Below are 22,065 nucleotides of genomic sequence, written 5' to 3' on the forward strand. Positions count from 1 at the left end.
GAGGAAAACGTGCCATCCTGCCACTGACGTCTTGTACTTTGTTTCTTGATTCCAAGCCTCGATGCGGAGGAGGAAAGGGGGTGAGTGCTCATACTGGGGGTCCTCTGGGTTCAGGCGGCCCCTCCCTCCTCTCTCCAGTAGGGAAAAAGGTCCTTCTACAGCCTGTGCAAGGAGGGGGCCCTTGGCAGCTCCGTCCCCAGAGGCCCCTGCGGGAACGGGAACCACGGCGCCACTTCCAGATGTTCCCCAGAAGTTCCAAGCCCTGGGGTGCCAGCCATGCTGGAGGGAGCCTGACGGTGCCATGCAGGGGACACCAGAAGCCCCTTCCCCTCTCTCTCTTTCCACATTAATGCGGTGGCTTGTGGCACTTAAAGGCTGGCTATTAGTTCCCAGAGAACTTCACTTGCTTTTCAGGATTATATAAAAAATTGGAAGGTCATAGGTAGAGGGTCTCCATCCATGGGGTGAAGGCCATATGCTTTAGCTTCTGCCTTTCTCAAACATGGTGCCCTTAAGGCTGGGTGGACTTCAATTCCCAGAATTCTGGGAGTTGAAGTCCACCCATCTTAAAGTTGCCAAGGTTGAGAAAAACACCTGCCATAAAGTGTGTTTTGGTTGTGTGTTTAGTTTTTCGAGAGGTCCTTAAAAGAGAGAAGGGATTTCCCAATTCATGTGTCTCACAAATGGACATGAAAGGACCCTTGGGGAGGGTTTGAAAGCCAAGGGCCACCTCGGTTGAAGAATGAAACCCCAAGGGACCGTCTCATAGCCGACTTCGGGGTTTGGAGGGGGAAATCAAATGCACCCCACTCTCTCCCAGCCTTTTATCTTTGTCCTTCTCACAAAGAGGGACAACTTGGTTATTTCACATTATTTTGTGGGAACAGTCTGAAGATTCCTTCCAATCCCGGAAACTAAATCATATGATGAATGGTTAAGGGAATCATTATGCTATCTTGGATAAATGTCTTTCCAGAACATATGAAGAACGATTGCAGGAGTTCGGTATCTCTAGTTTAGCAAAGAGAAGGACCAGGGGTGGGGGGACATGATAGCAGCTTTCAGAGGCTTTCAGAGAGAAGAGGGGGTCAACCTATTCTCCAAAGCCCCTGAAGGCAGGACAAGAAGCAACAGATGGAAACTAATCAAGGAGAGAAGCAACCTGGAACTAAGGAGGAATTTCCTGACAGTGAGAATAATTAGTCAGTGGAACAACTTGCCTCCAGAAGTTGTAAATGCTCCAACCATTTGTCTGAAATGGTACAGGGTCTCCTGGTTAAGCGGGGTTGGACTAGAAGACCTCCAAGGCCCCTTCCAGCTCTCATGCTGTTGTTAAGCAGGACCTGGCCAGAATGACCAGCGGGGGGACCCTGAATAAGGACTCTTGTCTTGGACTAGAAGACCTCCAGGGTCTTTCTAGCTGTTGGATTCTATGGTTCCCCTCTATTCATTAAAAGCAGCTTCCCGTGATACGATATTTGCTGATCAACAATGCCCACTTAATGCCCACTTGGACGTATCACTGAATGATACATCAACTCTCAGTTCTGCCCCCCGTCACAGTGATGGAGCAGAGGTCACAAGGCAGCTCCTGTTGTGGCCCAGAGCCAAGGCTCGTGGCTGGTGCCGCTGCCCAGGGAGGGGCCAGGCTAGATTTTGGGGTTGTAGCTATTCCTTCTCTCTTGCGTGGGGTGAAGTTGGGTGGCCAACGGGGTGCCAAAGCCTTGTTGGTTCAATATGGCAGCCATATGCTGACATAAATGGGGGATGTCAGGTTCTGATTGGCATGGATGGGCAGGTGATGGGGAGATGGTTCTTGATGGATGGCCCATCAGCTTCCTCCTAGGAAGCCCCTCTGCCATTGGTCACTGCCGCTTCTGAAGTGTGCTGGGACCAAAGGCCAAGGCAACCTTCGCTGCTTCTTGCTCTGCTGCCCTGAACTGAGGATCAGCCCTCTGACTACTTTCCAATCAGGGACACCGTGACGGAACCATGATCTGGTTCTGCCTGAGGCAGCCAAGGTTGAAATGGATTTAGGTAGTTTGCAGTTCAGCTTCCAGGACCCTTAACATGGTGGAGTGTGACTTGGATCACCAAACTAAGCCATGTTACATCTTATATGTCAGGACACGGCATGTCACAGGAAGCCAGCAATTGTGTTTTGTAAGCCCAGGTTGAGAACCGAATTATGTGAGCCCAGCCAGTGAGTTCAGCAGGCTTCCTCAGACCAGCTGTGTCCCCACATTATCTCTTTCAACATGATGCATCTCGGCTGCAGGCCAGGAGATTTGGGGTGCCAGAGGATGCTTGCAAAGAGAGGGCCTGGAAGAGCTGTTGAGGAGCACCAAGGGCCAAAGGCCTCGGAGGCCCTGCCTGAGCTGGAGAAAGAAAGGGAGGGGATGCCGGAATGGAGATGGACAGAGACAATTCTGCAGGGACATCTGCTCAGGCGTTTCCAGCAGGAGGGGGGGGATGGGCGAGGGGGAGCATCAGAGAGGAAAGGAAGAAGCCACAGGAAACCCTCGTCCTGCAGAGTCTTGCCCAGAAGCTGTCCTGGCCTAGCTCCCTACCTGGAGACTTGGGAAAGGATCTAGCAGCCAGGAGAGGCGGATGGATCCCGTAGGGCAGACGGGTCTACCAAAGCTCCCTCATGCAATAGCCCTCCTGGAAAGAGCGGAAACCTTGGAGGCTGCAAGGACCAGAAGGAAGTTCCTGACAGTGAGAACAATTGATCAGTGGAACGAACTGCCTACAGAAGTTGTGGTTGCTCCAACACTGGAAGCTTTTATCAAGAGATGGGACAATCGTTTGTCTGAAATCGTATAGGGTTTCTTGCCTGAGCAGGGGGTTGGACTAGAAGACCTCCAAGGTTCCTTCCAACTGTGATATTCTGTAAAACGTGCCCCTCGTTCACCCAAGTAGTCCCACTCCAGACCGCTGCCCCAATAGCATTTCTCTATTGGGGGGGGGAAGGGTATTGTGAATATCTGCAAAGTGGCTGCTGGGCAGGGCAAGGGTGAAATGCCCTTTTACTCATATCCCCCCCAAAATTCCCACCTCCCCGATGCAGGACTGACTTGCCCTTGTAGTGGAAATCAGCCTCAGAAATACATTTGCAAGGAAGGGGTGACAAGCTAATAGACGACACCCCCTCACCCCCCGGAAGCCAGCCAATGCCCAGAGCAGCAGGGGAGAAGAAAAAGGCAGGCAGGGTCCAATGAGGTCCAGAATCGTCCCAGTAATGCTGGTTCTGGGGCCGTTGGGGAGGTTTAAGGGTGGGAGACTCAGTTCTGGCAATAGAGGAATCCTGCTCTTTTACTACTGCAGTAAAAAATGCTTTACAAAGTTTTTAAAAAGTTGGCCATGCCCACCCAGTCACATGACACCCCCCCCAAGCCATGCCCACAGAACCAGTAGCAAAAAATTTTGCATTTCACCACTGGGTGACATGATAGCAGTGTTCCAATATCTCAGGGGTTGCCACAAAGAAGAGGGAGTCAAGCTATTCTCCAAAGCCCCTGAAGGCAGGACAAGAAACAATGGATGGAAACTCACCAAGGAGAGAAGCAACTTAGAACTAAGGAGAAATTTCCTGACAGTTAGAACAATTAACTGCTGGAACTGCTTGCCACCAGAAATTGTGGGTGCTCTAACACTGGAAGTTTTTAAGGAGAGACTGGACAGCCATTTCTCTGAAATGATAGAGGGTTTCCTGCTTGAGCAGAGGATTGGACTAGAAGACCTCCAAGGTCCCTTCCAACTCTGTTATTCTGTTAACTATCTGAAGGCCTGAAATCTGGTCTCTTCTTCCAAAAGCCGCCTCTGTCTTCATGAGCCAAGTGTGAAGATTGTGGCGTTCTGGCTGAACTTCATATTTTGAGTAGCTGGAAAGGTGGGAGATGGCAGTCTGGCATCTTCTGCCCCCAGATGGGGATCCTGCCAACGCTGCTGGTGGAACTTCCAGCATCCCAGCTCACGTGGTCGTTGGCCAGGGACAAGTGGCCCCAGTTCTGGTTTTAAGGAGGCAGCTGAGTTGGGAGCCTCTTCGGCTGGACTTTTATCAGGAACCCAAGAGGTTGTGGTCGCCTAGGCGATCAGATCATGGATTGAGTTTATACAACCTACACTTAACCTCGTTAGTGAATGAAACCCATTTTCTGTGTACACCCAAGGCAGTGAATCATGAATCCCCCAACACACTAAACCACTAAGCTGTGATTTTTCAACTACTGGACGTCAACTCCCTCGGTTAAGTTACGTTCTGTGAAGCGAGACCCAGCCGGGGGGGGGATGGGGGGCAGCCCTGGGGATGGAAGCGAGGGCAGGATCGCTGCCCAAGGGGTTGAGGGCTCATGTTGGAAGCCCTCCAGACCCAGGTTGCTTTGTAATCGTACCCAAATATGACTCTTGCCCTCTTGCTTGTGGGCAGAAGTAGCATGAGAAGGCCTAAGGTGGCAGTGAGTCGCTGGTCAGGGAGGAAGCCTCTTTGATGGTGGGGGGCCAGGAAGGATGGATCTTGCCCAACAGAAGGCCAGGACAAGTAAGGAGAGAAAATCCAAAGACTTGGAAGGGCACAGAAACCCTTCAAGAAGATAGAAACAAAAGCATTTCAGGAAGTCAGGATTCTCTTCTCTTTGTTCTGTTAAAACAGGTGCAGAATGGTGGCCCCCTTTGTGACTTGTGGACTTTAATTCCCATGCTGGTTGAGGAATCTGGGAGTTGGTCCACAGGTCCATCATTCCCCACCCTTGCCTTAAAATAAAATCCCAGAAACCCAAAGGGGGCAAAGTTCCTCTTCTAAGCACTTGACTCCGGGAAGGTGGAGAGGTTCTCCTTTCTGAGCCGACTTGGCTTCCTTCGTCTGTAAGGACGCTCAGGGCTCCTTCAGATTTTGGGAGCAGCTTAAGAAGGAAAAGCTTGTAAGTTGCTCAGCTCTGACCTGGGACGGTCCCTCAGCAGTTGGGAACCTCCTGCTCTCCAGAACCAGAGCCTTTGGGGCAGGAGGCTGGGGCCCCATCCATCTCTGAGGAGCTTGGAGGAGACGACCTCCACAGGGTGGCAGGGGCACCAGGTTCTCCTGCTTCTGCCAGGCTCCCTGGGCCTCCCTTCCGGGCGCCCCCCACTCCGCAGGGCACAGTTGGCGAGGGCCGGCCCAGCTAACTCGGTGCGGTGTGTCTGACTTTACAGAGAAGCTGGACGAGATCTTGGCAGCGGCTGAACCCTCGCTGAGAGCGGACCTGGTGGAAGCGGATTCCCGAGCAGCCACCGTGAAGCAGAGACCGACCAGCCGGCGCATCACCCCTGCAGAGATCAGTGTGAGAAGGCTGGGCTGGGGGCTGCACCCCGGGGGCCAAATGGAGGGAGGTCTGCTGAGGCGAACTTGGCCCCAACCGGTTTCCGCTGCAGCCGTGTTGATGCCGGTCAGGCCAAATGACCGTATGGCCATTTGGCAGTGCAATTGAACCGGACTTTTGCAGACCGAAATGTTTGTCCTGATCAGAAGGCAACTTGGATGTTTCCAGGGTGGAAATGACTGAGGCTGGCTGCCCTGAGCCCCTTGTGCGCTGTCTTGGCAGACAGAGGCTGCCCCCTTGCCATGACTGCTTCTTGGCTACCAGGACAAGGAGGACCACCCTTACCAAGGCCCCGTGGTTGAACTCTGGCTGGTGCCAGCAAGGCCCGGCCAGGCTGGAATACAGGCAGTCCTCGACTTGTGACCACAATTGAGCCCAAAATGTCTGTTGCTAAGTGAGACAGTTAAGGGAGTTCTACAACCTTTCCCCCATCTTTCCTGCCACTGTTGTTCAGTGAATCCCTGCCGTTTTTAAACTAGTCACACAGTTGTTCAGTGAATCTGGCTTCCCATTGACTTGGCTTGTCCAAAGGTTGCGAAAGGGGATCACGCGATCCTGGGACGCTGCGACCGTCATAAGTACATGCCAGTTGCCATGGCTCTGAATTTTGACCACGTGACCGGAGGGAGGCTGCAAGGGTCATATAGGTGAAAAACGGTCACTCTTTTCAGTGCCATTGTAACTTTGAACGGTCACTAAATGAAGTGTTGTAAGTCAAGGACTGCCTGTGGATGGGCCTGGGGGCTCCCTTGCGGGCCTTCCCTGCCCCCAGGCCGGTGTTTGAAGGAGGGGAGGGAGGGGGCGTGACCTCCAGCCCGAGCCAGTGGGACTCGCCGTGTCTTCTTTCTTTTCCAGTCCCTCTTCGAGCGCCAGGGGATGGCCACCCACGCAGGGCCGGAGAAGCCCCACATCTCCCTCCGCAAAGGCCTCCCGCGGACCAAGTCTGTAGGTAGGTGGGACCCTCTCTGGCTTTCCATGAGGTGGGCGGCCTCGTCTGGACCTCCAGCAGCAAAGCCTCAGTTCAGCCGTCCAGAAAGCCAAGAAGGGGGCTGTTTATTTTTATTTATTTATTTATTTATTTATCACATTTGTATACCGCCCTATCTCCCTAGGGACTCAGGGCGGTTCACAGGCAGATAAAAAGGTACATATAAATACAAAATAAAATAACAATTAAAAAACTTATTCTACATAGCCAAATTTATTAAAAAGAACAATATAAATAATAAAACCCATTAAAACCAATATAAATTTAAAATCTAGTCCAGTCCTGCGCAGATGAATAGATTTGTTTTAAGCTTGCGGCGGAAGGTTCGGAGGTCCGGAAGTTGACGGAGTCCTGGGGGGAGTTCGTTCCAGAGGGTGGGAGCCCCCACAGAGAAGGCCCTTCCCCTGGGTGTCGCCAAACGGCACTGCCTGGCCGACGGCACCCTAAGGAGTCCCTCTCTGTGAGAGCGCACGGGTCGGTGAGAGGTATTCGGTAGCAGCAGGCGGTCCCGTAAGTAGCCCGGCCCTATGCCATGGAGCGCTTTAAAGATAGTTACCAAAACCTTGAAGCGCACCCGGAAGGCCACAGGTAACCAGTGCAGTCTGCGCAGGAGAGGTGTCACATGGGAGCCACGAGGGGCTCCCTCTATCACCCGCGCAGCCGCATTCTGAACTAACTGAAGCCTCCGGGTGCCCCTCAAGGGGCGCCCCATGTAGAGAGCATTGCAGTAATCCAGACGAGACGTCACGAGGGCGTGAGTGACCGTGCATAGGGCATCCCGGTCTAGAAAGGGGCGCAACTGGCGAACCAGGCTAACCTGGTAAAAAGCTCTCCTGGAGACGGCCGTCAAATGATCTTCAAAAGACAGCCGTTCATCCAGGAGGACGCCCAAGTTGCGCACCCTCTCCATCGGGGCCAATGACTCGCCCCCAACAGTCAGCCGCGGACTCAGCTGACTGTACCGGGATGCCGGCATCCACAGCCACTCTGTCTTGGAGGGATTGAGCTTGAGCCTGTTTCTCCCCATCCAGACCCGTACGGCTTCCAAACACCGGGACAGCACTTCGATAGCTTCGTTGGGGTGGCCCGGTGTGGAAAAGTACAGCTGAGTGTCATCAGCGTACAGCTGGTACCTCACACCGAAGCCACTGATGATCTCACCCAACGGCTTCATATAGATGTTGAACAGAAGGGGCGAGAGAATCGACCCCTGCGGCACCCCACAAGTGAGGCGCCTCGGGGCCGACCTCTGCCCCCCTGTCAACACCGTCTGCGACCGATTAGAGAGATAGGAGGAGAACCACCGATAAACGGTGCCTCCCACTCCCAATCCCCCCATCCGGCGCAGCAGGATACCATGGTCGATGGTATCAAAAGCCGCTGAGAGGTCTAATAGGACCAGGGCAGAGGAACAACCCCTATCCCTGGCCCTCCAGAGATCATCCACCAATGTGACCAAACCCGTCTCAGTGCTGTATCCGGGCCGGAAACCGGACTGGAACGGGTCTAGATAGACAGTTTCATCCAGGTGCCGGGGAAACTGACATGCCACCATACTCTCTACAACCTTCGCCGTGAAGCGAAGGTTGGAGACCGGACAATAATTACCTAAAACAGCCGGGTCCAGGGAAGGCTTCTTGAGGAGGAGCCTCACCACCGCCTCTTTCAAGGCGGCCGGAAAGACTCCCTCCAACAAAGAAGCACTCATAATCGCCTGGAGCCAGCCTCGTGTCACCTCCTGAGTGGCCAGTACCAACCAGGAGGGGCACGGGTCCAGTAAACACGTGGTGGCATTCAACCTACCCAGCAACCTGTCCATGTCCTCGGGAGCCACAGGGTCAAACTCATCCCAAACAATGTCAACAAGACCGCCCTCAGACGCCCCATCTGAATCGTCGCAATTTTGGTCCAGACTGTCCCGAAGCTGAACGATTTTATCGTATAGATAACCATTAAACTCCTCAGCACGTCCCTGCAACGGGTCATCCCGCTCCCCCTGGTGAAGGAGGGAACGAGTCACCCGAAACAGGGTGGCTGGGTGGTTATCTACCGACGCAATGAGGGAGGAGGCGTAGCAACGTCTCGCTTCCCTCAGTGCCACTAGGTAGGTCCTACTATAGGACCTAACTAGTGTCCGATCAGCCTCTGAACTGCTAGACCTCCAGGAACTCTCTAGGCGTCTTCTCCGGCGTTTCATCCCCCTCAGCTCCTCGGAGAACCAAGGAGCCGGTTGGGATCTACGCCAGGTCAGAGGCCGCAGAGGCACGACACGGTCTAAAGCCCCAGCCGCAGCCCGTTCCCAGGCCGCGACTAGTTCCTCAGCCATGCCATGAGCCACACCCTCAGGAAACGGCCCAAGCTCCGTCCGGAACCTCTCCGGGTCCATCAGGCGCCTGGGATGGAACCAACGTATTGGTTCCATCTCCCTGCGGTGTTGAGTGGCGGTCAGAAAGTCCAGGCGAAGGAGAGAGTGATCTGACCATGACAAAGGTTCTGTGACTACATCCCTCAAGTCCAGATCCTTCAACCACTGACCAGAGATAAAAATCAGGTCCAGTGTGCCTCCCCCGATGTGAGTGGGGCCATCCATTACTTGGGTCAGGTCCAAGGCCGTCATGGAAGCCATGAACTCCCGAGCTGCTGTCGATGACGAACCGGAAGATGGCAAGTTGAAGTCCCCCATGACTAAAAGTCTGGGGGTCTCTACTGCCACCCCAGCAAGCACCTCCAGGAGCTCGGGCAGGGCAGCTGTCACGCAGCAAGGAGCCAGGTACGCGACAAACAAGCCCATCTGACACCTATGACCCCATCTCACAAAGAGGGATTCACACCCGGCAATCTGAGGTACAGTGGTCTCCCTCGGCTCTAGACTCTCTCTAATAACAACCGCCACCCCCCCACCCCTACCCTGAGCCCTAGGCTGATGGAATGCACGGAAGCCCGGTAGGCACATTTCAACAAGGGGCACGCCCCCTTCAGTGCCCAACCAAGTTTCCGTAACGCCTATAAGATCCGCGGCACCCCCCTGAATAAGATCATATATTAGGGGGGCCTTATTGACCACGGACCGTGCGTTGCATAACATAAGCCAAAGGCCCAGGCTCTGAGGGTCTTGACCATCCGGGAAACGGGAGAAGTCAGAGGGATCGGGGCGCGCGATCGCCTGCAAGCATCGAGCGCGCGCGCCCTAAACTGATACGATCCCCCCCTTCCGCCATATCTGCCCCTCCCACTTACCGTGTAAATAGAACCACCCTCACAAAAAGGAACGCATCCCCCCCCCATAACCTCCGAACCCGTTAAATAACCGCCGCGAGCACGCGCAGGAACTGGTTTCCCTCCCGACGGGCTACCCCCAACACCCGCCCTAACCCTCCCACCCCTTAAAAATGCCCTATCTAAAAAAAACCAAAGGCTCTTTCTCTTCGCATGCCACCTCTGTGGGTCCCAAGACCCGTCATTGAGGCCGGCCCTTGGTAACGAAGCGGACCATTCCTGTGAGGCGGGGGCACCTCGCAGGCGCAAGAGTTCACAAGACGAATAGCGCATAACGACTGAAGATAAAAAGCTGAAGAGATAAAAATCGGCGATAAAAAGGCTCCATCTCTGAATGGATAAGATGTTAAAATATGATGATATTTTAACTGTGATGGATGCCCCACCCTCGCTAGGATTCACAACCTTTAAAAGGGGAGGGGTTAGGGTTAAGGTTCCTCTAAATACCCCTGCCCCTTTCCCTAGGGCAGGGGTCTCCAAGCTGGGCCACTTTAAGACTTGTGGACATCAACTCCCATAATACCTGAGCGTTGAAGTCCACAAGTGGCCCAGTTTGGAGATCCTTGCTTTAGAGGAAGCCACGAGGGGCATCTGAGAGGCTGCCTTTGGTTGCATGGAGGAGTCCCTGACCCAATCACCCCTAGAGGAGCCAGGCCCTTCTCGGTTTGGCTGCTTCCGAAGCAGCAGGGAAGACACACGGCTGAGTTCATCTCGTGCAGCTGTTGGCTTGGCTGACTGGCAGGCTGCCCCTTGGGTAAGCATTGCCTGGTGGTGGCACTCGAGTGGGATGCTTGTCCCCGGGAGACCTGCACGAGTTGCAGACACTGGTGTGAACCGGGCAGTTTCCCTGACTAAGCCGTCTTCCGTGGGAACTCAGACAAGTGTTTCCTGGTGAGAGAGCCCTCATTGACAGCCAAGGCTGTTGCTGCCTGATCACGTCCTGTCCACCTTGGCTCTTGACACAGACCTGTGTCTGAGAAGATATTAAAAAGACCTGTGACTCTGAGCCAGATCCCAAGGATTTCTCCCAAGTGTGCAGATGATCCCAGGGACCTGGCTGGTGCGGCTGCTGTTCACTTAGCTGATTTGGCAGCAGGGCTTCAGCAACGCAAAACACAAAATTTACGGAAGGAAAGGGATGCACCTGCCTATTCTTACTTTGCTTAGCAGGGCATCAGCAGACCGAAAATGGGTGGGGGGGGGGTGGAATACCAGAGTTTCAAGCAATGTAAGGAAAAAAATCCTGCTGGAGCTGAAAATAATTCAAGGCTCTGGAATAAAAAGTTCACCTTGTCAGCTTTTCATTGAGAAAAAAGTGGAGGGGTTTGCAGCAGGTGGAGAAGGGGAAGTAGCAGGGGTGAAATGCTACCGGTTCAGGCAAACTGGTATTGATAAAAACTACCAGTTCGGGCGTACCTGTAGTTAGCTACCGGTTCAGTTGAACCGGTAATTTAAAAAGCTATCATTCGGTCAAACCGGTAGTTTAAAAAAGCTACTATCTGACGACCAGCTGTGCCGCGTGGTTTAGTTTTGCTAGAGAGCAGGAAATCCTGTGCCATGTGGCACAGCTGATCCCCTCCCCCAGTGTTCTACTTACCATTCCAGGCCTCCTTTTGCCATGTACTGCGCATGCGAACCGGTAGCCTTTTAAACACACAGCGTGTGTTTGGCATGCACTGCACATGCGCGCACATGCATGGCCAGCGAACCAATAGCAAACTGGTTTAGATTTCACCACTGGGAAGTAGCACTTCCCACCATGGCAGTGGGAGAATTCCAGCTGGACACAGAGCAGAAGAGGAATCTGGGGGGCAGGCAGAGCCATGGGGAGCCCATGGGGCTTCCAGTGACACCTCAAGGGGTTGCTGCTGCTCCGCTATCTGCCAGCACTCAGAGCGATGTTGCAGGGCATCTCCCTGCCAGGAGAGATGCCAGTCTCCCTGCTTGTGGGAAAATATTCTGGGCACAGCCGCAGCTGACAAACAGCAGTGATTCACAACCCAGAAGCTTCCGAGCAGGTTTTATCCTCTGCATGATATGAAAACTCGTCATGGCCAAGCGGCGATGCAGGAATGCATCTCTTGATGCAGGTGAAGCCAGAATCCGACCCTCTGAGGGATGCCAAGGGAAGAAAGCGGGGGGTGGAGGAAGAGGGGACAGCTTTATGGTCCAGCAGAGGAAGGCAGAACTGGTTGTGTTGCAGTTTGAATCTTGGATTGTGCTTGCCATAATGCAGGAGCCTATGAACTTTGCAACTTTTGAGGTGTGTGAACTTCAACTCCCAGAATTCCTCAGCCGGCATGGCTGGCGAATTCTGGGAGTTGAAGTTCATACACCTCAAAAGTTGCCAAGGATGCTGGCTCTGGCTTTAGAGCCTTCTCTTGAACTGAGCATCTCCTCTGCCCCATAGGATCCTGTCTGGCGGTGGGCATCCACAGGACAGGCCGCCCTATAGAGTCACCCGCCTGGCAGGGGAGATAGGCTGCTATTACTCTGCTTCCTCCCTCTGAAGCCCCTTACCCTGGCCTTCCCAGAATCCTTTCAATTCTAGCAGGGTCTCTTGTAGATAGATATATAATTGTCCGTTTTCATCTGTTTTTTTTCCCATTTTCTCTTACGCTCTGCTTTTGTTTTGATGTCCTGGTAGCTCATCTGGGTGCCAGAGTTGAAAGGCAGCACGTAACTCCAATTCCCAAACCCTTAAGTGGGTGGAGCCTAACACTTTCCTGCAGCCCCCTCCCCATATCCCCTGTTTCATGGCTGTTGGCTGCCTACAGAGAGAGGCCCCCTTCGACGGGCAAACCAGAGGTTCTACTACAGGGTTTTTGACCTACAACCACTCGTTTGGTGACTGTTCAAAGCTACAACGGCACTGAAAAAAGGGATTGGTGACCATTTTTCACACTTACGACCGTTGCAGCATTCTCCATGATCACGTGATCAAAAGTTGGACGCTTGCAACCGACTCGTATTTATGACGGTCACAATGTCCCAAGGTCACGTAATCCCCTTTTGGTACCTTCCGACAAGCCAAGTCAATGGGAAACACAATTCATTGAACGATCATATTAGTAACTGAACAACTGCAGTGATTCTCTTAACAATGGTGGCAAAGAAAAGGGCAAAGCTCACTTAACGACCGTCTCACTCAGCCACAGAAATTTTGGGCTCCATAGCAATCATAATTCGAGGGCTACCTGCATTGCCCGTTCCGTGGTTAACAAGGCTCCCTTGATTTGTGATCTTATCCAGAGGGAGTCCGCGGACTTTACGGGCATTACGGAGACCTGGTTGGGCACAGAGGGGGGTGTTCCCCTGGTTGAACTGTGCCCGCCGGGGTTCCGTGCATTTCATCGGCCGAGGGCTCAAGGTAGGGGTGGGGGGGTGGCGGTTGTGATTAAAGAAAGCCTAGAGCCAAGGGAGTCCACTGTGCCTCAGATAGCTGGTTGTGAATCCCTCCTTATGAAGTGGGGCCATAGGAATCAGATGGGTTTGTTGATCGCGTACCTGGCTCCTTGCTGGGTGACTACAGCCCTTCCTGAGCTGCTGGAGGTGCTTGCCGGGGTGGCAGTTGAGACTCCCAGACTTTTGGTCATGGGGATTTCAACTTGCCATTGGCCGGCTTGTCATCAATGGTAGCTCAGGAGTTCCAGGCTTCCATGACGGCCATGGACCTGATTCAAGTAACTGATGGCCCTACACACACGGGGGGAGGCACACTAGATCTGATTTTTATCTCTGGACGGTGGATTAATGATCTGGAATTAGGAGATTTAGTGACGGAACCGGTGTCATGGTCAGATCATTTTCTCCTTCGCCTGGACTTTTGGACCGCCGCTCACCACCACAGGGAGATGGAGCCAATACGTTGGTTCCGTCCCAGGCGCCTGATGGACCCTGAGAGGTTCCGGACGGAGCTTGGGCCGTTCCCTGAGGATCTTGCCCACGGCACGACTGAAGAACTAGTTGCGGCCTGGGAACGGGCCGCGGCTGGGGCTTTGGACCGTGTCGTGCCTTTGCAGCCTCTGACCCGGTGTAGATCTCAATTGGCTCCTTGGTTCTCTGAGGAGCTGAGGGAGATGAAACGCCGGAGAAGACGCCTAGAGAGTACCTGGAGGTCTAGCCGTTCCAAGGCTGATCGGACACTAGTGAGATCTTTTACTAAGACCTACTTAGTGGCAATGAGGGAGGTGAAGCGTTCTTACGTTTCCACCCTCATTGCATCGGCAGATAATCGCCCGGCCGCCCTGTTTCGGGTGACTCGCTCCCTCCTTCATCAGGAGGGGCGGGATGACCCCCTACAGGGACGTGCTGAGGAGTTTAACAGTTATCTATACGATAAAATCGTTCAGCCTCGGGATAGTTTAGACCAAAATTGCGATGATCCAAGTGGGATGGCAGAGGCACGTCTTGTTGAGGTTGTTTGGGATGAGTTTGAGACTGTGGCTCTCGAGGACGTGGACAGGTTATTGGGGAGGCTACATGCGACCACATGTTTACTGGACCCGTGTCCTTCCTGGTTGGTGCTGGCTACTCAGGAAGTGACATGAGGCTGGCTCCGGGGAATTATAAATGCTTCATTGTTGGAAGGGGTTTTCCCCGCTGCCTTGAAAGAGGCGGTGGTGAGACCCCTCCTCAAGAAGCCTTCCCTGGACCCAGCTATTTTGGGAAATTATCGTCCAGTCTCCAACCTTCGCTTTGTGGCGAAGGTTGTAGAGAGTGTGGTTGCATGGCAGCTTCCCCGGTACCTGGATGAAGCCGTCTATCTAGACCCGTTCCAGTCCGGCTTCCGGTCCGGTCACAGTACGGAGACAGCTTTGGTCGCGTTGGTGGATGACCTCTGGAGGGCCAGGGATAGGGGTTGTTCCTCTGCCCTGGTCCTATTAGATCTCTCAGCGGCTTTTGATACCATCGACCATGGTATCTTGCTGCACCGGTTGGAGAGTTTGGGAGTGGGAGGCACCGTTTATCGGTGGTTCTCCTCCTATCTCTCCGACCGGTCGCAGACAGTGTTGACAGGGGGGCAGAGGTCGACCGCGAGGCACCTTACTTGTGGGGTGCCTCAGGGGTCGATTCTCTCGCCCCTCCTGTTCAACATCTACATGAAGCCGCTGGGTGAGGTCATCAGTGGTTTCGGGGTGAGTTATCATCTGTACGCTGATGATACGCAGCTGTACTTTTCCACCCCGGACCACCCCAACGAAGCTGTCGAAGTGCTGTCCCGGTGTCTGGAAGCCGTACGGGTCTGGATGGGGAGAAACAGACTCAAGCTCAATCCCTCCAAGACGGAGTGGCTGTGGATGCCGGCACCCCGGTACAGTCAGCTGCAGCCGCAGCTGGCTGTGAAGCAGTTATTGGCCCCAACGGAGAGGGTGCGCAACTTGGGTGTCCTCTTGGATGGGCGGCTGTCGTTTGACGATCATTTGGCTGCCGTCTCCAAGAGGGCCTTCCACCAAGTACGCTTGGTGCGCCAGTTGCGCCCCTTCCTTGACCGGGATGCCTTATGCACGGTCACTCATGCCTTGTCACTTCCTGCTTGGACTATTGCAATGCTCTCTACATGGGGCTGCCCTTGAAGTGCACCCGGAGGCTGCAGCTAGTCCAGAATGCAGCTGCAACTCGTTGCTCCCATGTAACACCAATCCTGCGCAGTTTGCACTGGCTTCCTGTGGTCTTTCGGGTGCGCTTCAAGATTCTGGTTACCACCTTTAAAGCGCTCCATGGCTTAGGACCCGGGTACTTACGGGACCGCCTGCTGTTACCTTTTGCCTCCCACCGACCCGTACGCTCACACAGAGAGGGTCTCCTCAGGGTGCCGTCCGCCAAACAGTGTCGGTTGGCGGCCCCCAGGGGAAGGGCCTTCTCTGTTGGAGCTCCTACGCTTTGGAATGAACTTTCCCCTGGCTTACGTCAAGTGCCTGATCTACGGACTTTTCGCCGTGAGCTGAAAACGCACCTATTCATTCAAGCGGGACTGGGTTAAAATTTTATTGGGGTTATTTATATTTTAAGATTTTAAATTGTTTTAAATTTTCGGCCACATTATAATATGTTTCCTTTTAATTTCTTTTAATCTGTATATAGTGTATTTTTACTTGGCTGTACACCGCCCTGAGTCCTTCGGGAGAAGGGCGGTATAAAAATCGAAATAAATAAAATAAATAAATAAATAAAGTAAAATAATTCCCCAGTCTGCTCCATGAGTGTGTCATCACAGCAACGTTACTGTGCACGTGACATACTTGGCATCGTTGGTGTGACGGCCTCTGTGCACAAACGGCAGGCAGGGCATTGGGAGGGGGTCCTGGGCACAGGAGGCTACTTGTGCTGCTCAACTGGACTCCCCCTTGAGGGGGCTGATCTCAGCATGACTTGCAGAGGCTGGGGCTTCACTCCATGCCATGGAGATGCCCAGCCCACCACAGCCTGGAAGGTGCAGGGCAACTGTCCCACACAATGTCTGTTCCCCGGGGCCTTTGTGCATTATGCTGTCCTGGGCAAGAGGACGCCGCTGGCGTGGTCCTGCTTAGCAACATCATTCTTTAGATGCCAGACTCCAGAGGAATACAAATCCCTCTCATGGTGCAAAGGGCTCCTTGCAAGAGATTCGGTGACAATTATTCCCCCTTAATTGGCCTTCCCCAACTTCCTAGCACGTCAGCCGGCCTGCTCTGGGCATCGGTCTGCAGCTGCGGGCCTCCCGCCCATGCGGTTCCTGACTCAAGAATTCCAACCACCAAAAGAGAATATTTGTGGCTCAGGGTTGAAATGAAGGGTCCTTAGTGTGTCTCCGAGCTTGGTTGTTTTCTTGCAAATGTTTTATAACCCAACTAGGTAACGTCATCAGTGCCAGGAGGAAGTGGGGGGAGGAGGACCATAGTAGGGTCCTTGGCTCTCTCTGAGCTTGCCTGCTTTCTTGCAGATGTTTCATTACGCAAACTAGGTAACATCATCAATGCTAGAAGGGAGCAGGGTTTTCTCTGTTTGTATACTAATAGCAATAGCACTTAGAGTTATATACCGCTTTGCACTGCTTTCCAGCCCTCTGTAAGTGGTTTACAGAGTCAGCTTCTTGCCCCCAACAATCTGGGTCCTCATTTTACCCACCTCAGAAAGATAGAAGGCTAAGTCAACCTTGAGCCTGGTGAGATTTGAACTGCCAAATTGCAGGCAGCCAGCAGTCAGCAGAACTAGCCTGCAGTACTGCACTCTAACCCCGGCGCCACCTCGCTTACCCTGTCACTCTTGATGGGGGTGTGCTTGATGGTTCCTTGATTAGGCTTTTTACTCCCCGGTGGCATTGATGAAGTTACCTAGTTTGGTCATGAAACGTCTGCAAGAAAGCAACCAAACTCCTAGAGCACCCAGGACCCCTCAGTTCCAACCATCTACAGTGAAGCTGCCAATGGGCACCCCAAGCCTTGCCTCAGTTGCAGGCTTTGTAGTCCGTATTACTGGCCAGTCAAAGAGAGAAGCATCATTTTACCTCCCAAAAGAGCTGCAACTTTTCCTCTTTTGCTGTTTTTTAGGCGAAGATGAAAAATTTGCGGCTTCCCTAATGGATGGAAAATTTCCCCGGAGTACGTCAATGCAAGACACTGTCCGAGAGGGTCACGGCATCCCGCCTCCACCACAAACCGCTCCACCCCCACCCCCCTCTCCCTACTACTTTGACACGGGCCCGCCCCCCACCTTCTCCCCGCCCCCACCCCCAGGGAGGGTGTACGACACCGTCCGGTCCAGCTTCAAGCCGGGCTTGGAGGCCAAGCTGCACGGGCTTCCGCCGGTGATCAGCGCGGCCGAGATGTATGACCAGGCCAGGGCCGGCATCCCTTACCCCGAGCGGCAGAAGCGGGCCCGCTCCATGATCATCCTGCAAGACTCCTCCCACATCCCCGTGGAGCCCACCGACATCCCCCGGCCAGGCCCCTCGGCCACCCCGCCGGAGAAGCTGAAGCGGAGGGGGCGTGGGGCGGACAACCCATATGCCAACATGGGCCAGTTCAACGTCAGCCTCTTTGCCCCCACCAAGCCCCAGCGCAAGAAGAGCCCCCTGGTCAAGCAACTGCAGGTGGAGGATGCACAGGAGCGAGCGGCGCTCTCCGTAGCTGGGGGCTTCCCTCGGGAGCCCTCCCCCACCCGGAGGGGACACCGCCTGAGCGGGATGGAGTTCACCTCCCAGCAAATGGACACCGCCAGCCTGCCCTTTGCCACAGCGGTCGCTGGGGCCATGAAAGAGCGAGACCGGCGTCTTGACGAGAAGCGGAAATCCACTGTCTTCCTTTCCGTGGGGGCCATAGAGGGGAGCCCCCCCACCATAGACATGCCATCGCTGCAGCAATCCCGGTCCATCGATGAGCGTCTGCTGGGGAGCCGGGATGTTCTCCTGCCTTCCCCCGTCTCCGCTTTAAAGCCATTCCTCAGCAGTTCCTCCTCGACATTCATACACCCTCTAACGGGGAAGCCCCTCGACCCCAACTCCCCCCTGGCGCTGGCGCTGGCCGCGAGAGAGCGAGCCCTCTCCACCCAGGTCTCCTCCAGAGTGGCCACCCCCATCCACAGCCCTGACTCCGATCGGGCAGCGCCCTTGTTTGTAGACATCCAAACCAAAGACCAAGAGAGGGGTGAGCTGGAAGGCCGGGGGTCTCCCGCCTATTCTCCAGGAGCCAAAGTGGCCACACCCAGCTCTCTGACCCCTACCCAGAGCCCCTGGGGGATGCCCGGAAGTGCAAGGAGAGAGGGCGAGGCACGAACCGAGACCCCGGTGAAGGAGATGGAGGAGAAGAAGGTGGAGGAGAAGAAGGCCATGATCCTCAGCATCCTGGACACCTCACAGCAGAAGACGGCGGGCCTCATCATGGTGCACGCGACAAGCAACGGCCAAGACCTCGGCTTTGATCTGAAGGAGGAGAAGACCCCTGTCCCAGAGGGGGGCCCAGAGCCGGTGGAAGTGTCCATGATGGAGGCTCAGCCCAGCCCTGTGGGGAAGGCACCCGTCAGTCCAGCCTTGGACAAGACACTCGGACAGGGGAGTTCGGAGGAGGAAGTGGAGACCTACACGGTCACTCTTCCGCCTGCGCAGCTGTCCTCAAGCGATGAGGAAACCAGGGAGGAGCTGGCAAAGATTGGCCTGGTGCCGCCACCCGATGAGTTTGCAAACGGGGTATTGGTCACCACCGCTGGCACACCTATCAGCCAACTGGCTGCTCCAGCCATCGCCCCGCCATCCGTGCCAGCGGCAGCGGTCCTACCTTCTACCACTGGTGGAACACCCTCAGGGAAGCCCTCTGATGCCCCCACCGCCCCAGAGTCTGCCGCAGACTCGGGAGTGGAAGAGGTGGACACCAGAAGTTCAAGTGACCATCACCTGGAGACCACAAGCACCATCTCCACCGTCTCCAGCATGTCCACCCTGTCCTCCGAGAGCGGGGAGCCCACCGACACCTACACCTCCTTTGCGGATGGGCACACTTTTGTACTCGAGAAGCCGCCAGTGCCTCCAAAGCCGAAACTCAAGTCCCAGACCAGCAAGGGGCCGGTTACCTTCAGGGACCCTCTTTTGAAGCAGTCCTCGGACAGCGAGCTCATCTCCCAGCAACACGCGGCCATCCTGGCTTCCGCCAGCGTCGGCCGGCCACGCTACCTCTTTCAGCGAAGGTCCAAGCTGTGGGGGGACCCCCTGGACAGCAGGCCCATCCACGGGCCGGAAGATGACAAACCAACTGTGATCAGCGAGCTCAGTTCCCGGCTGCAGCAGCTGAACAAGGACACGCGCTCCCTGGGGGAGGAACCTGCCGGTGGCGTGTTAGACCCTGGAAAGAAGACTCCCGTGGTGGCAGCACGGTAAGACCCCCTCCCCGTGCCCAGCCGGACCAAGAGGGGGCTCCAGGTGGCCTCCTGCCCTGGTTGCCAACCCTTCCCCAGAGTCCGTCTACCTTAGCCGGGCAGGCCCTGGTTCAGCAAGATGCCAGAATGACGTTTTAGAATTTGTCCCCATCTAGATTCGGGGGGGGGGGGAGATTTGGAAAGAATGCTAAGCCCCTCCCACTTGTCCATATCCTCTTTCTCCTTCTCATCCCCCCCTCCCCCCAGCTTTGCGGTTCCAGGTTTGATTTCGATACTTGGTCTTTGTCCTTTCACACACACACCCTGCACACGCATGCACTCACACACAACACACCCCCTGTGTAAAACCCTGCACACGTGCCTCCCCTTCCCATCATGCCCATTGAAGTCGAGCCCCTTGAAGGCTTGGTCCCTGGCAGAAGAGTGAGAGCAGCCTCGTCTTCTTCTGCTGGTGAAGAAACCTCCAAGCTCTGAGCTCCAAGCCATCCCATCCTGTTTTGCCCGGCGGGGGTGGGTGGCCCGTGCATCCTTTTGTGACGGGGCTGCCCTGCATCCGACGCATAAAAAGGGATGCAGGCAGTCCTCAACTTACAAGAGTTAGTTTTGTGACCATTCAGGATTACGACGATGCTGGCGACTGTTTTTCACAGAGATGAGTGTCGCAGCCTCCCCTGGGGTCACGTGATCAAAATTCGGCCTCTTCTTGATGACGGCTGCGGTGCCCCCGGAGTCACACGATCCTCTTTTGTGACCTTCCGCAGATTCATTTAACAACCGGCTTAGTATCTTATTGACTGCAGTGATTAACAACTCTGGCAAGAAAGGTCATGAAATGGGGCAAAATCACTTTACAGAAATTTTGGGCTCCTTTGTGGTCATAAATCGAGGACTACCCATGTTCAGCAAAGTGGAGATGGGTGCAAGTGGGTGCTGAGGAAGAGCCCCGGTGAAGCTGTTGGGGAGGCCTTCCTTCTCGGGTCCAGGGCCTGGGCTTCCCCCTTCAGCACCTCCTTGACCGGCACCCATCAGGTCGGGCCTTGTGGGCCAAAGGGGAGGGGGAGGGGGGAGGGTTCTCTTAAGGAGGGAAGGGATCTCCCTCAGGGAAAGGAAGGACCCTCGCTTCATAAACCCTTCAAGGGGAGACGTCTGCCAGGCAAGGAGCAGCAGCAGAAAGGAGGGTTGGTTCCCTGGATCCTGCCTTATTCAGAGATGTGGAATAGCAGTATAACAAAGTTGGAAGGCACCTCAGAGGTCTTCTAGTCCAATCCCTTGATCACGCTGGCTGGGGAATTCTGGGAGTTGAAGTCCACCGGTCTTAAAATTGCCAAGGTTGGACACCCTTGCCCAAGACCCTTCTGGAGAAATCTCCTGTCCAGCCTCCTTTTAAAATCCTCCAGTGATGGAGCTTCCACAACTTCTGGTCAAATACACACACACACACACACACACACACACACACACACACGCACGGCCATTATAACAGTTACCCCAGGTCTCTTCTCTGAGCGCTCAAATAGGATGCTATTTTATGTCCTTCCTTCAGTCTGTATCATTTTGGACGGCTGTTGCGTTCGATTTGCCCAGCCCCCCCCCCGTGCCTTTTATAAAATCTCAACGGAATTTTTCCTATTCTGAATAACTGGGATCAGACACCCCCACCCCTACAACAAACAGATCCCTCTTCCCCTCCCCTCCTTTGGCCAAAGACACCCACAAGAAGATCAGCCAAGATCCCACAGCAGATTCTTTTAGTGACCAACATATTTCTTCACTGAATGCTTCAGGCAATGCAAATAACATGCCAGAATTTCCTTCTAAGAAGTCATTTCCAGCGTGAGCCCCCTCTGCCCCCCCCCAGCTGCAGCCATCCCTCTGAGGGGCCTCCCAGCCTCAGGTGCAGCCGGAGTGAGAATCCAGTGGAGATGATGAGAGGCAGGGAGAAGATGGGCTGCTGGACCCTACTTGTAGATTCTCTGACATGCGGAGAGAAAACCATGATAGCTTGGACTCTTGCATGGTCTCCTGCATGGGAAGGTTTGGCCACCTTAACTCAAGCTCGGAAAGTTCTAGAAGGAGGCTGGTGGCCTCTCAGGGGATCCTTCCCAATTTCCCCAGAACTGAAAAGACCCGTTTGGGTAGACTCCCTTCCATTTGAGACCCCTGCTGCACTGCATAGAACAGGGGTGGGCAACTACGGCCCCTTCACGACCCTTGGACTTCAACTCCCAGAATTCCTGAGCCGGAAGAGTTGACTGAGCAATGCTGGGAGTTGAAGTCTTAAAGCTGCCAAGGTTGGACATCCCAGAGTTTCACCTGAGCTCAAGTTCGTTTCCACCCCCCAGTTTCTCTCAAAGTGTAACCTGTAGCCGGTCTCTGGTGGGAGGGGTTCTGGGTGGGGAGCAGGGGGAACAGGAGGGAGAAGAGATTTGTGTTTCCAAAACCCACCATTGCTTTGTATTCTTACAGATCTGACAAAGACCCTGAAGAGAATTAAGCCATTTAAGCCTTTTAGCCTCTAGGGTAAACCTTCCTCTTTCTCTACGTCCTGGCTCCATAATTCTCAGCTGAAATTTGTGATGTCCTGGTCTGAGCTTCCAACTA

At 54.3% G+C, this 22,065-nt stretch overlaps 1 protein-coding gene across 1 annotated transcript in view; it reads left to right on the forward strand.

Annotated features, from left to right (window-relative positions):
• The window catches only part of SHANK3 (SH3 and multiple ankyrin repeat domains 3), a 309,563-nt gene that overhangs the window by 269,411 nt on the left and 18,087 nt on the right, over nt 1–22,065 (forward strand). Inside the window, 3 exon segments of the mRNA XM_058191734.1 lie at nt 5,188–5,315; nt 6,210–6,303; nt 17,148–19,461. Of these exon segments, the coding sequence (XP_058047717.1) occupies nt 5,188–5,315; nt 6,210–6,303; nt 17,148–19,461 (2,536 nt within the window).

This window comes from Ahaetulla prasina, chromosome 7 (assembly GCF_028640845.1).
Source record: "Ahaetulla prasina isolate Xishuangbanna chromosome 7, ASM2864084v1, whole genome shotgun sequence".
Taxonomy (NCBI): Eukaryota; Metazoa; Chordata; class Lepidosauria; order Squamata; family Colubridae; genus Ahaetulla; species Ahaetulla prasina.